The sequence below is a fragment of the Amphibalanus amphitrite genome, unplaced genomic scaffold, assembly GCF_019059575.1.
Source record: "Amphibalanus amphitrite isolate SeventyFive unplaced genomic scaffold, NRLGWU_Aamphi_draft 000797F_arrow, whole genome shotgun sequence".
Lineage (NCBI taxonomy): Eukaryota > Metazoa > Arthropoda > Thecostraca > Balanomorpha > Balanidae > Amphibalanus > Amphibalanus amphitrite.
In genome coordinates this window covers 85,677-98,687 of record NW_024882291.1, presented here as the reverse complement: position 1 = coordinate 98,687, position 13,011 = coordinate 85,677, and the positions used below count along the sequence as shown (strand labels likewise).

General features: G+C 48.4%; 1 protein-coding gene across 1 annotated transcript in view; it reads left to right on the top strand.

The window, feature by feature from the left end:
* Positions 1-12,567, top strand: part of LOC122366331 (L-2-hydroxyglutarate dehydrogenase, mitochondrial-like) — a 146,841-nt gene extending 134,274 nt beyond the window's left edge. The window contains exon 7 of the mRNA XM_043338492.1: positions 12,364-12,567. Coding sequence (XP_043194427.1) covers positions 12,364-12,567 — 204 coding nt within the window. The remainder of the gene's footprint in view (positions 1-12,363) is intronic.
* Positions 12,568-13,011: the final 444 nt, after the last annotated feature.

Below are 13,011 nucleotides of genomic sequence, written 5' to 3'. Positions count from 1 at the left end.
TGTAGTGTCAGCAAGGCCAACAAGGAGAGCACGGGCCTCCCCCCCCCCATTCGAGTGGGTATGTGGCCTCCCCCCCCATTCGAGTGGGCATCTAAATATTATTTAGACCGCCAAAGACCATGTAAAATGAACTGAAATAATGATTGAAAAGACCGGGAGGGCCCATCTCGTTCCCCAGCAGGCCAATAAGAGTCCATAAATGCCCAGTAGTGCAGCCAAGGGTATTGTGGTGAAATTTTAATGGCCCTCAAAAGACCTCAAAGAGCCCACAGATGGGGTCACAGGGTCCTCAAATGGTCTCGAAGGGCCCTCGGTTAGCTTCAAATGGCCCTCATTTGGTGTCAAAGGACCCTCAGATGGCCAATTAAAGGGCCACAAGATGGCCTCAAGGGCCCTCAGATGGGTTCAAAGGGCTCTCAGCCAACGTTAAACCTACCTCAGAAGACCTTAAAGGGCGTCAAAGGGCCCTAAACCAGCGTCAGAGGGCCCTGAGCTCGCGTCAAACGACCCTCCGAAGGCCTTAAAGAGTCCTTAGCTTGTGTCAGAGGGCCCCCAGCTGGTGTCAGTGAGCCCTCCTCAGCTAGCGCCAAAAGTCCATCTGAAGGCCCAAACGGTCCTCAGCTGGAGTACAACGGTCCTCAAATGCCATCAAGCGGCCCTCAAAAGCCTCAAGGAGCCCTTATAAGGTCTCAAAGGGCCCTCATTTGGCCTCAAAGGCCCTCAGCTGGCGTTAACCAGACCTCAGAAGGCTTTAAAGGGCCCTTATCTGGTGTGAGAGGGCCCCCAGCTAATGTTGAGGGCCCTCAGTTGGCGCGAAATGGCCATCAGAAGACCTCAAACGGTCCGTAACTGGAGTCCAACGGTCCTCAGCTGGCGTCAAGCGGCCCTCAAAAAGCCTCAAAGGCCGCTTAGAAGGCAGCAAAGGGCCCTCATATGACACCAAAGGGTCCTCTGCTGGCGTCAAACGGACCTCAGAAGGTCCCAAAGGGCGTCAAAGGACCCTGAGCTAGCGTCAGAGGGCCCTGAGCTCGTGTCAAATATAAAAGCGCCCTTAGCTGGTGTCAGAAGACCCCCAGTTGGTGTCAGGGGGCCCTCAGCTGGTGTCAGAGAGCCCTCAGTTGGCATCTACTGGCCATCAGAAGGCCCCAAACAGTCCTCAGATGCCGTCCAACGGTCCTCAGCTGACGTTAAGAGGCCCTCAAAAAGGCCTCAAAGACCCCTCGGCTGCTGTAGAGGCCCTTAGCCTTAAAGGGAACTCAAGAGACGTTAAACGGCCCTAAAAAGGCTTGAAAGGGCCCTCTGCTGATGGCAAAGGGCTCGCACATTACGTCAATAACAACTTTGTCAAAAACGGACCTGAGAGACCTTGCCGGCCCCTGGTTATAAGGGACTCCTGTCTCTTGCAGTAACCTGAGTGGCCCCCGTTTACTGAGGGGCCCCTGGTTATTGAAGGAGTCCCTGGTTACTGGAAGGGCCCCTGGTTCAGTAGCGGCGGAACACCTTCAATTAAGGGGGGGGGGCACTGCCGACTTTTGGTCCCATTCTTTCCATGCAACGCCCATAGGGCTAATGTTAAAATGCCAAAATCAAAGCGCGGCACGGTGCCCCGGTGCCCTCCCCGTTCCGCCGCCTATGCCCTGGTTATCAGAGGGTTCCCTGGTCACCTGGTGGGCCCTGATCAATTGAAACCTCCCGATCATCTGAGCGCCCTCTGATTACCTTGGTCTTGGCGTTGCCGTACAGTTTAATATATTCCTGCCCGGGGCCGGGATGATTCAATAAATGTCACCGAGGCTTTTTTCTAGCGAAAACTCCGAGGGCCGTTAGGCCCGAGGTGATTTTGCTAAAAAAGCGAGGTGACATTTATTGAATTCCCGGCCTTAGGGCTGGAAGGTGTTTCCCATACCTGCCAAAAGCTCACAACTATATGATAGTGACGTCAGCAGCCGTGTGGTTCAACATGTTGAACCACACCCCTTGAACCACACGGCTGGTAATATTAAAGCATTGCATTAAACTTTGAAAAGTGTGGTACAGTGCACGTGCCGTTTAAATGCCTGGATGTCTCGATTTAATCATGCAATGTAGCAGGTATGGGAAAAGGTCGTCGGCACCCACCCTGCGGCCCCTCCATCGCGAAGCCTTATGCGCAGACGCAGTCTTCGGGGCGCTCGCTGCGCCAACTCTTGACGCCAACTGACGGGCTCCAAATGGAACAGTTCCGTTACGAACGTGGCAATGCCGACACACGATCTCCCCAAATTTACAGAGATGTCCCAGACAGTCTATTTGCAATAGGGGTCGCTATATATTGACCCCCGATTGGCCCCTCTTTCATTTTCATCCCTCCGATTTTCTTCCGATCGAGAGAAGTTTCGTACCGAGAGAAGTATCGCCGACACGTCCGATATAACTTACGATAGCACGGATCCCCCCAGCAGATATCCGGAACCTGTGTACATACCTGGCTCTCCCCTTCGTCGACGATGACCTACCTCTGTCGGAAAACGGAGGGCATCCTGAAAACCAGTGGGCTTAACGTACGGGTGGTATGGAAAGGTGGCCCTAACCTACGACACAGGCTGGTACGCTCTGCTTTCCTCCCTACACCCTGCCCTGGAGGAGGGAGGCAGTGCCAATGCTGCGAGGCGGGGCTACGGGAAAAATGTCACACCAAAAACGTCATTTACCGGTTGGACTGCGCATTGTGCGAAAACGACGAGTCATTTTATGTAGGTGAGACTCGCCGCTCAGTCAGACTCAGGCACATTCGGGTACAGGTTGATGGTCCACTACTCTTTATCTACCGGGTTCCTATGGCTCAACATTGGCAGCAGCCGCCTGGTACCGGTAGGCTGTGCCGCATGACCCGAAAGTTATGCGGCACAGTCTACCCACACTGTATGACACCGGCTCGGGTCGCCTGGTAGAGCGATTTGACCGGACGCTGCGTCACACCGGCTAGGGAGGGGGTGGGGGGGGGGGGGGGGTAAGTGTCAGGCCTGCCGATTTGGCTCGGCTTGGTGGATGAGGCGGGCTGGAGTGTAGTGTGGAGAGGGGGTGATGTGGGGAGGGAGTGAGCGGACCTGGGGCTGGGCGTGTGTGGTCACTTGTCGCATAGAACCGATCATATCCCCCCTCCAAAAATTAGTTTTAGAGATATTCACAAAACCCATGGGGGGGGGGGTCAACCACCCATCTCCCAAGTGGGGTGCGGAAGGACATGTGAGGCCGAGGGTGCATACGGTCTCCTCATGAATTGCAGCAAAGAAAGAAAACAGGTCAGTCATCAAATAATCTTTCTGAAAAAATAAATATCCAGCACGCGAACCGTTTCGAACCGGGCCCCTCACTACCGGTCAGTTTGACAGTCTAGCACTCCTACGCTGAGCTACACCGGATGGTGGCTATGGCCGGGGCGAAGCCTGGCCGGGCGGGCGGCGGGGCCGGGAGGTCGGCAACAAAGTCAATGAATGTTTTTGTGGGTCCAGGTACCGGTCACTCTAGCTTGGTGGAATGATGATGGATCATTGGCAAAACTTACAGCGTGGAGTCCCGGTTCGAGCCTCATCAGGGCTCCGGCTGCTTTTCCGAGTTAGGATGGTTTGATTCAGGGGTGGAGATCTGTCAAAATTTCAGTGGGGGGGGGCTGGGCATCCTGAAAACCAGTGGGCTTAACGTACGGGTGGTATGGAAAGGTGGCCCTAACCTACGACACAAGCTGGTACGCTAGGCCGGGCAGATGGAGGCGGGCTGGATGCAGTACCATTGACTTACATAGCAGTAATTCGTTTTCAGGGGGGGGGGTCCTGACCCCCCTTCCGACCCCCCCCCGAGATCTCCACCTCTGGTTTGATTGCTATTAGTGGTTGCGCGCCATTAATACGATTTTATACATGTCGATTGATTGATTGATTGATTCATTCATTCATTTAATACGTGCCGACATTTAGCATAGGCGAATTGACATCTAGGGTGTTTCACTAAAAGTGTCAAAAAGTAAAAGGTCATAATGCACATAATAACAATGTTTTCTACGGAAATTTGCATACCATTTCATCCGCAATTGTTGGACATTTGAATATATAAAAACGATAGCACCGTCACTCAAGCCTATTCCACATATCCGCCCCTTCTTTTGATGCACCGTTTCGGCACGTGTCCGGAGGTGCCTCACAGCCCGTTTTCATCTTCAGCGTCCAGACTGTCGGCAAAGCCTTGCATGGTGCTCTTCAGCTCCCGAAGTGATGCGACTTGAGTCTTCCTCAGCTCTGCGAGAGCTACTGACCAAAACCAGAAGCAAAACGGTGACAGATCGGGGCTTTGCGCTGGCCAGAGGCGGGCGGCGAGGCAGCTGATTTTTCGGTGCAGGAACTTCTAATCCAGCCAGTTCCTGGTGGTTACAGCCATTATAGTGGCTGTTTTTGATAACGTGTAAGGCCTTGGCTATTTCTGATGTTGAAATTAGCTTCTTGTTATCTTCAAAGACCCTCAAAAAGACCCTGACCTTTTCAACGGTTTCCGCCGAGAAGTGGGGGACCCCGTCTTTTTTGGACTGCGACCGGCATCGAAGGAACCCTTTTAAACCTCTCAAGAAGCCCTTTGAACCTTTTATAATCTGGAACGTAGCGAGGTGAGAGAATAAAACGTTTCCTAAAAAGTCGGCATACGGTTTCAATGTTTCTGATGGCGCCAAAGGTAAGTGTAATTCACCCCTCCTGTTGAGGTGTAAATAACCTGTTCTTGTTCTGCATAAGGAAAAAAACGACTAGTAACTTTGGCCTCCTGCCCTCGCTCCGTATGAGTGTAAAATATATCTTAAATGGACAAAGCATAAATGTCCAAAAATTTGCAACCAAGCCACGTGCGCAACCACGTGATTTGCATATTTTATATAACTTTAATAGGCATTTACTTTTTGACACTTTTAGTGAAACACCCTGTAGCATCAATCTACCATTTTCATAAACGTATTGCCTAAATATCATGCAGACACAAGACCTGTGGTTGCCTCGATACCGTGCCAAATGGCGTTTTGCACAATGCACAAGTAAAGTAAATTATATTCGCTGGGTCTTCTGTGCATTGTGCTTAGCAAAAACAGGAATGCAATTGTTAACCCGCGCCCTTGTGGCGGTCTCAGCCAACTTCGCCCTAGTGGGGGGGGGGGGGGGGGCATATGTTACCACCAACCTCTTAACTCAAAAACTAAGAAGGCTAGAAAGACGCGGTGAAAAGCAGTCGATAGCTCTCAATGCGTACGTTTGAAAGTATTTCAGTCATTTTATCATCTTAGAGCAATATTGGGGTCATCAGAGGTCATCAAAGGTCAAAATTTGCCAATTGTCATTATATTTTTCAGAAAACATGCCGTTATCTCAGGAACTATGGTAGCTAGAAAAACGCATGGAACAGCAATCGATAGCTTTTGAACTCTTCTTTTGATAAGGTCATTATCAAAATTGACCTCAGGTCAACGGTTTAGCCTCCAGAGGGCAAAAACTCCAAAAATAGCTGTGTTTTTCGACAATAACTTTCGACTACAAAAATCCACGACATTTCTATTGCCAGAGTCGTGTTCCTCTCGCCGAGACGCGTCGAATGAACTATAATTTGACCTTAAAAGGTCAACTTGAAAATTTGACCTCAGGTCAAGGTCATGACCTGACCCGAAAAGGTCATGTTGCATATCAGTCGATGCGTCTCAACAAGACAAACACAATGAGACCATCCCTAGCGTTCTATCTCTTTCCAATCGCGAGTTATTGGCAAAAATCTGTTTGTAGCCTCAAATGACTTCGGATGACCTTTCTAGAGGCTATCAGCAAAAATGACACCTAACTCATCACGGGTGGTCCAAATCATTGTGATTCTGAAATATTTGGACTGTTCCTATGCGTACACACGGATCTAGAGGCATTTTCATTTTTCTCCGTTGACTTGTGATGGAAAGGTCACGCCACTGACCTGACCTTAGGTCACGGATATAAAAAATCCGAGATATACAAACTGTAGGCGCCCATAACAGCATGCAATCCACCAAGTTTAAAACCTTTCTGACGAATACTGCAGGCTGGACATGATTGCAAACTGTTTTTAGGCTTGGTCAGTTAACTTGACCTGGTGACCTGACCTAACATGACCTGGGATCAAAAATTTCACACATTGTCCAACATTGATGTACCAAAAGCTACCCCAAGCGACGCAGCGCTACGTGCCGCAGTTCTTTATTCACACGCAAAAAACGCGACAGGGTGGTAACATATGTCCCCCCCTCCCCACTGGGGCGAAGGTTAAGCGACGCAAAATGTGCAATGCAGCAAGTAACCATACGCACCCGACCAGCCCCCATGGTCCACCAACGCGCCCCACACCACTCGCCAGCCCACGCCAACCACCGAGACGAGCCTCTCCCCCCGCGCTGGTCTGACGCGACAGCTGGTCTACAAAGCGCTCCACCCGGCGACCCGAGCCGATGTCAAACAGCGTGGGTAGACTGTGCCGCTTCACTCGGGTCATGCGGCACAGCCTACCGGTACCAGGCGGCTGCTGCCAATGCTGAGCCATAGGAACCCGGTGGATAAAGAATAGTGGACCATCAACCTGTACCCGACTGTACAACGAGCACATTCGTGATGCCAAAAACGTAAAACAAGACACCCATTTTGGCCTCCATCAAACAAAACATCCTGATATTCAACTTAACAGCAGCAACGTCTCCATTCAAATTTTGCATGTGTCAAGAGACGGCCCAGACCGAAAGATCTGGGAATTCATCTACATTCGAGATCTAAAACTAACTCTGAACACTCAAACCTCCTCCTGGCCCCTGATTCGTGCTTGAGTCTGACTGAGTGGCGATTCGACTGGCTAGTTGTGACATCGTGTATATACATATGTGTTTTTTCGAGTGGTATTGTACACTAGAATCCGGAAAAACTTTAACTTGGTGTATCATATAAACTTTTTTAAATATATCACTCTTCTTTTCCTCATAGGTTTGTGACTTGAATCGCCTTCGATCGGAAACAAAATAAGTAGAAATGTCCTCTGAGTTAGAGCGCCGCACCGCGATTTTTGTGGCCCTCCGTTGCGGCCGCGCGCCCAAGGAAATTTTGGACTTCTTTCGATTCCCGAAATATACCGTGTACGACTTTGCGAAGTTGCTCAAAGAGTCTGAAGAGACGATGAGTGAGTCTCTGACTCCCAAGAGAAAGGAACAGGGCCGATTCGAGGTTCGGAAGCGGAATAAGGACTTCTTGGAGCAGCCCGAGGCCGTTATTGGAGAAGGTCCGAGCCTGCCCATGCAGAAGGTGACTTCGAGGCTCAATCTGCGCAAGGCAACAGTTCTTCGTGCCATTCACGAGGATCTCCGATATCATGAGCACCGTTCTCGAGGTGAGGCAGATGCTCTCAGAAGTCATAAAGACCAGGAGATTCGGAGATGTTAGCTGATCATCACTTCTTTGGAGCACAGAGCCACCGGCCAGAGCAGCTTCTTTCCCGACCAGAAGATTTTATGTGTCCGTGCGACCACTTTCTCTGGGGCGTCCTTGAGAGAGAGTCCAATAAAGGAACTCACAACACTTTCGACTCCCTGAGCACCGCCTTCATCCAGGCCGTGGCCAACTTATTTCGGGAGCAGGTCACCAACGCCTGCGGCAGGTTCCGGCGTCCTGTGGAGGCTGTGATTGGAGCTGGAGGGGGTTGAGTCGAACGATAGGATAGAGGAGGGATCAGTCTTCGATAAAAAAGTAAAAATTTTGAAGTGAAACCTTGCGATACCAAATAAACGCCTTCAGTTCATTCCCTTAGTTTTTTTTCCGGCTTCTAGCGCACACCCCTGTATGTGCACGTTTTCGTGTTTTTGTTTTGCAAATCGTCAGGTTATGGTAAAATTCGTATTGAATTAGGTAGAACTGTCACTGAATTATGTATTTATTTAACCCAGGCTTGCCTTGTTCGGCGAAAATGTTTAATCAGGCGGTATTAGTTTCATTGTGAATATATTTGTACTTTGCAGCCTATGTAAGGAAATATTCTGTAACTGTATCTATTATGTTTGGTAATGTATTATATAATTATGTTTTATAATGCTCCAAAGTTATGAAACCCTTTGGAGAAGTGCCTGTGCCTAACTGCAGCTGCTATCGATTTGAATTTCAATGTGTTTGCGCCAAAAAGGAAAATAAAGTAGAGGAGCGAGTTGAAGAAGGCGTAAGCCGAAAGCTCCTCGGAATTATCAGGCCTTTTTCTTACGATTTTGGATATTAACTATGAGAGTACGGTTACTTTACTTGATTATATGCAAAAATAAATTGCAAGAAAAAGATGGCCGCATTCACAAAGTTTGATTTTTAGAAATGGATGATATGTAAAAAAGAACATCGAAAATTTTCCAAAATAATTGATATCGCAAAAATCTTTGTTTAATTTCAATTGTGGGGATATGCAGTTTTATATGAATCTAATGAGTATTTAGCTAAATATCCGCGGATGAAATTTATATTTTTTATGCTAGTCATTAAGTTGCCTGGGGCAATATCTCCCAAAGTATTCGACGGATGTGATTGAAAATGTTACAATACGAATCGCTGGGCTAACTAGATAACCCCTTAGCCAAAAGTTCATTGAAATTGGAGAGGTAGGGTGTTATTTCGCGATTTTTTGGGTCGATCTGTCGTGAAATGCCCCAGCTGCTGGATCTTCTGGCAGGAGCGAGCTCGAGCATCTGCGTCAGACGACAGTCTGATGGCTCGGCGACACTCAGCTCGTATAAGGGCATGCTTTGTCCTCGTCGGATGCGCTGATGTTTGATGAATGATAATCCCGGAATGATTTGGCTTGATATACAGCTCAGTTTGGTACTTGCATTGTAAGTTTCATTATCATTGTAAGGAGGTCGGTCATTAAAGTAAAACAAAAACACGATATAATCAAATGCCTTACAAACAACGAGCCTGAAAATATTACATTTCGACTTATTGACATTTCGGCAAATTAACATTTCGGCTAATAATGATTTCGGCAAATTGGCATTTCTGCAAAAAGGCATGTCGGCAAATGGCATTTCGACTTTTGACACGTCGGCAAAAAGCACATCGGCAAAATGCATTCGGCAAAATGACATGCGGCAAATCGCCTTTCGGCAATTTATCCGGACACCGCCCACCCGCCCCGCCGAGTTTGCTCAGACCCACCATAGGACTATGTATATATGTTACAGGCAAAGTGAAAACCCGGGCATTTTGCAAAATGCCTAGGCAGTTTGCAAAATGCCTGACCCGCCAGTCATTTTGCAAAATGCCTAGGCAGTTTGCAAACTGCCTGACCCACCAGGCATTTTGCAAACTGCCTAGGCATTTTACAAAATGCCTGACCCGCCAGGCATTTTGCAAAATGCCTGAGTTTCCATATATTCCACCGTTTTTGTTGACTTCAGGCGTTGACCATAAACGTTCCACTGAGCCTGAGCCTGAGCCTAAATACAGGGGTGTCACGAATACAGGGTGTTACGAAATTGTTGCGGGATATTGTACTTGTGTCCCGAAATTGATTGCTCGTAGTTGCGTCAGTGTTCTCCAGCACCTCGCTGACAAGTTATCACCGGCCACGTGGTCTGTCCCTGCGGCACGTGGTGAAGCTCAAAGAGGCCTATGAAAGTATGTAGCCCATCATGCCCCAAACGAGAATCGCCAGTGGATGCTTCACTGTCTCGACGGTGCAGCGCCTCTGAGCTGCTGTTGGCTCAGAACTGTTTGTCGGGATGGTTAGTGACTTAGAAAAGCTCTAATATCGCCTCATCACTGAAAAAGTCTGAATCTGTAGTCCTGAATGGTCCAGATTTGGTGGGTCTTGGCGAAATCCAGCTGCATCTTTTCTGGATGACGGTATAAAGTCAGGGTTGCAGCCTGAGGTTTAGCGGCCTCAGCTTCATGGTAAGGTCTTCAGATACCGGGGGATGGCCGATTTAGATGCCGAGCGCCCTGGTCCAGATGCCCTGGTGCTGAACCCGTTAAAATTACACCCATTCAGCACTTAGGAGGGACATGGAATGGACAACATAACAGACCGTGCCAACCGCGCATCAATTTCGTGATATCTGTAAACTACGTCTTGCGTCATTCCGTCGAGATGGAACTACCACTGAATGGACTTGAGCCACCGTCTCCGTACCTTTCGTATATTCGGAGTTGACAGTTGTAGCCGTGTGTATAAAAGCTGCGATGTCCAGTATTCTGCTCTGGTGGGCTACTGTTCTGGCAGAGACGATTGATAATGTAAACGTGTAACGATCAAATTTTCGTAATTTGATAGAGTATTCTTTTGTGGTCAATATCCACCCACAGCATTTTCAAAAAGTCACCAAGGGCTCTTAGAAACAGCGCAATTATTGTACCGAGCGCATGTTTACCAACGAAACCACGCCCGGTGCTCGGCACCCGATGGCCGCTGGGGCTCAGTGACCTGAACTTGGCGGCGCTACCCGGAGAACGCAGTGTCTTCTCACTTGGTGCGCATTGACAGCGATTAACTTTTGTAAGCGCCAGTTAGAAATGATGCTTGCTTATACATCACCGCTAGTGCGAGTTTGATGTCAGGCATTTTGCAAAATGCCTGGGAAAATAGTTCAGGCAGTTTGCAAAATGCCTGGTGGGTCAGGCAGTTTGCAAACTGCCTAGGCATTTTGCAAAATGCCTGGCCGGTCAGGCATTTTGCAAATTGCCTAGGCATTTTGCAAAATGTCCGAGTTTTCACTTTGCCTGTAACATATATGTTACAGGCAATGTGTGGAATCAGGCATTCTATAGAATGCCTAGGCATTCTATAGAATGCCTGACCGACCAGGCATTCTATAGAATCCCTAGGTATTCTATAGAATGCCTGACCCACCAGGGATTCTATAGAATCCCTAGGCATTCTAAAGAATGCCTGATTTTCAGGCATTCTATAGAATGCCTAGGAAATACACGAATCTTTCCAACATATAAGTGTATGTTGTATAAGATTATGAGCACAGACCGACATGTAACATTATTATTTTCTGCCAGGCTACCTTGCGTTCAGCTATTTATGTTCATTCAGTCAAATGTTCATTCAGTCAAATTTTCCGGTCAGGTATTCAATCTGACCTTATTAGGTCAAATTGTATCAGGATTTCATTCTGAGAGTACAGAGTATTTATCTTAACGCTAGAAAGACGATGGTGGTAATGTCAATATCGGAAACGCCTTTGGTAAAAAAATTACACAGAAAAAATTGACAAATCGTCCATTTTTGGAGGTATTTGCCTTCTAAGGAATTGATTTAAGGTCAAATTGGAGAAAACGGCTACGCGCCAAAAATGGACAAAAATTGGGCTGACCTAAAAAATGGCTTAGCATTGTTTTAGAAATGGCACCCTTTCGAACATTGCCAAAGAAGAACTGAAGTAAAATTTCATAATTTTGAGTCTTTGACGACCTTTCGAATACCGCATGGCCCAGAAGTCAAGCTGGAAGGGGACATCGAACAACACCTAATCCGGCTCTTGTTACGGCCGGGCCACCGCCCAGACGTGGAATAATGAACCATTTATTCAGGTTATTCCCTGACATTACGGTGTAGGTTGAGCTGTCCATGTATGTATATTGAGAGTCGTTACACGAAGTGCTTATGACGACATAAAATGTGACCTTTGGTGTATTTTTCACCTTCATTTCTAACATCAGAACAAAGCCATCGTCATTCGCAATCACTTTCGATTCAAGCCTACGGTCCACCCTCCCAGCCAACACTCTTCTAATGCAGCTTCGTATCTGTAGCAGCATAATCCTCCGAGGGTAACCGTTTAAGCGACTGGTTGGCCTGTGACTCTCCCGCGTGCCTTGCGCCGTGGCTCTCCCGTGCCAACGGAATTGGATCAGCTGCTGCTTGCGGCGCACCATTTGGTGGTCGGCATAGCCCAATACCTCCCTCGCTTCCTCTCAGCTCATTGCCCTGAAATGGTGTGAGGTGACGACCGGCCTAGGCCAACAATGAAAATTAGGTAAACAAATAGCATTACTGCCACTGACCCCTAATTTTCGAAGTGTGTTTCGGACAATCAAAATACTTAGGCATTCTATAGAATGCCTGGGAGCTTAAGCCAGGCATTCTATAGAATGCCTAAGCAGTCAGGGATTCTATAGAATACCTAGGGATTCCATAGAATGCCTGGTCGGTCAGGCATTCTATAGAATGCCTAGGCATTCTATAGAATGCCTCATTCCACACATTGCCTGTAACATATACATTCTTTCAAAAGGTCCACTACAGTTGCAGAAGTGTTATGTATTGGGTAGCGCGCCGCCCCCTCTGACGCTGGCTGGCTGTGTGCGGCAGCGGCCGGAGCGCGCCCGGTTCGTCATCACCTGCGGCGGTCTGCACGCCGACCGGCTGGCCGCCCTCTCCGGCTGCGGGCCAGAGCCGCGCCTGGTGCCCGTCCGCGGAGAGTATCTGCTGCTGCGACCCGAGAAGGCGCACCTGGTGCCCACCAACATCTACCCGGTACGTGTTGCCGACCACCCGCCCGGCACTTGTACCTAGCGGCCTTACGCATTCACCTAACGCGCAGTGGCCATCCCCCGGCATCTTCTTTTTTTGCCAGCGGTGCACAGTGGGCGATCCGGCCGGTGTAGCCTCCCGAAACCTATCGACATTTATAGCATCCATGTTTCTGAAGTTAGAACTGTAATATTTAGGAGCAACATTCTTGAATATCTAGTGAGCATACCTTTTAAATAAGAACTATCTTTTTCAGAATTTGTGCTCTGTGACGAGCTCTCAATTCGCGTAATTGCCGCTCGAACAACGCATGAAAACTTTCGAGGGTAGGTCGAAATTTATGACGATATGAGCTGGGCAATACTATTTATAGTCACCGTAGGCAAGACATTGAAGTGGTGGTACATACGTAGGGGAAGGTGGGGTAAGACGGACCAGCTAAGGTTTGAGGCCGCATATCTTGCTACACTGCTCTCCTAATTCATA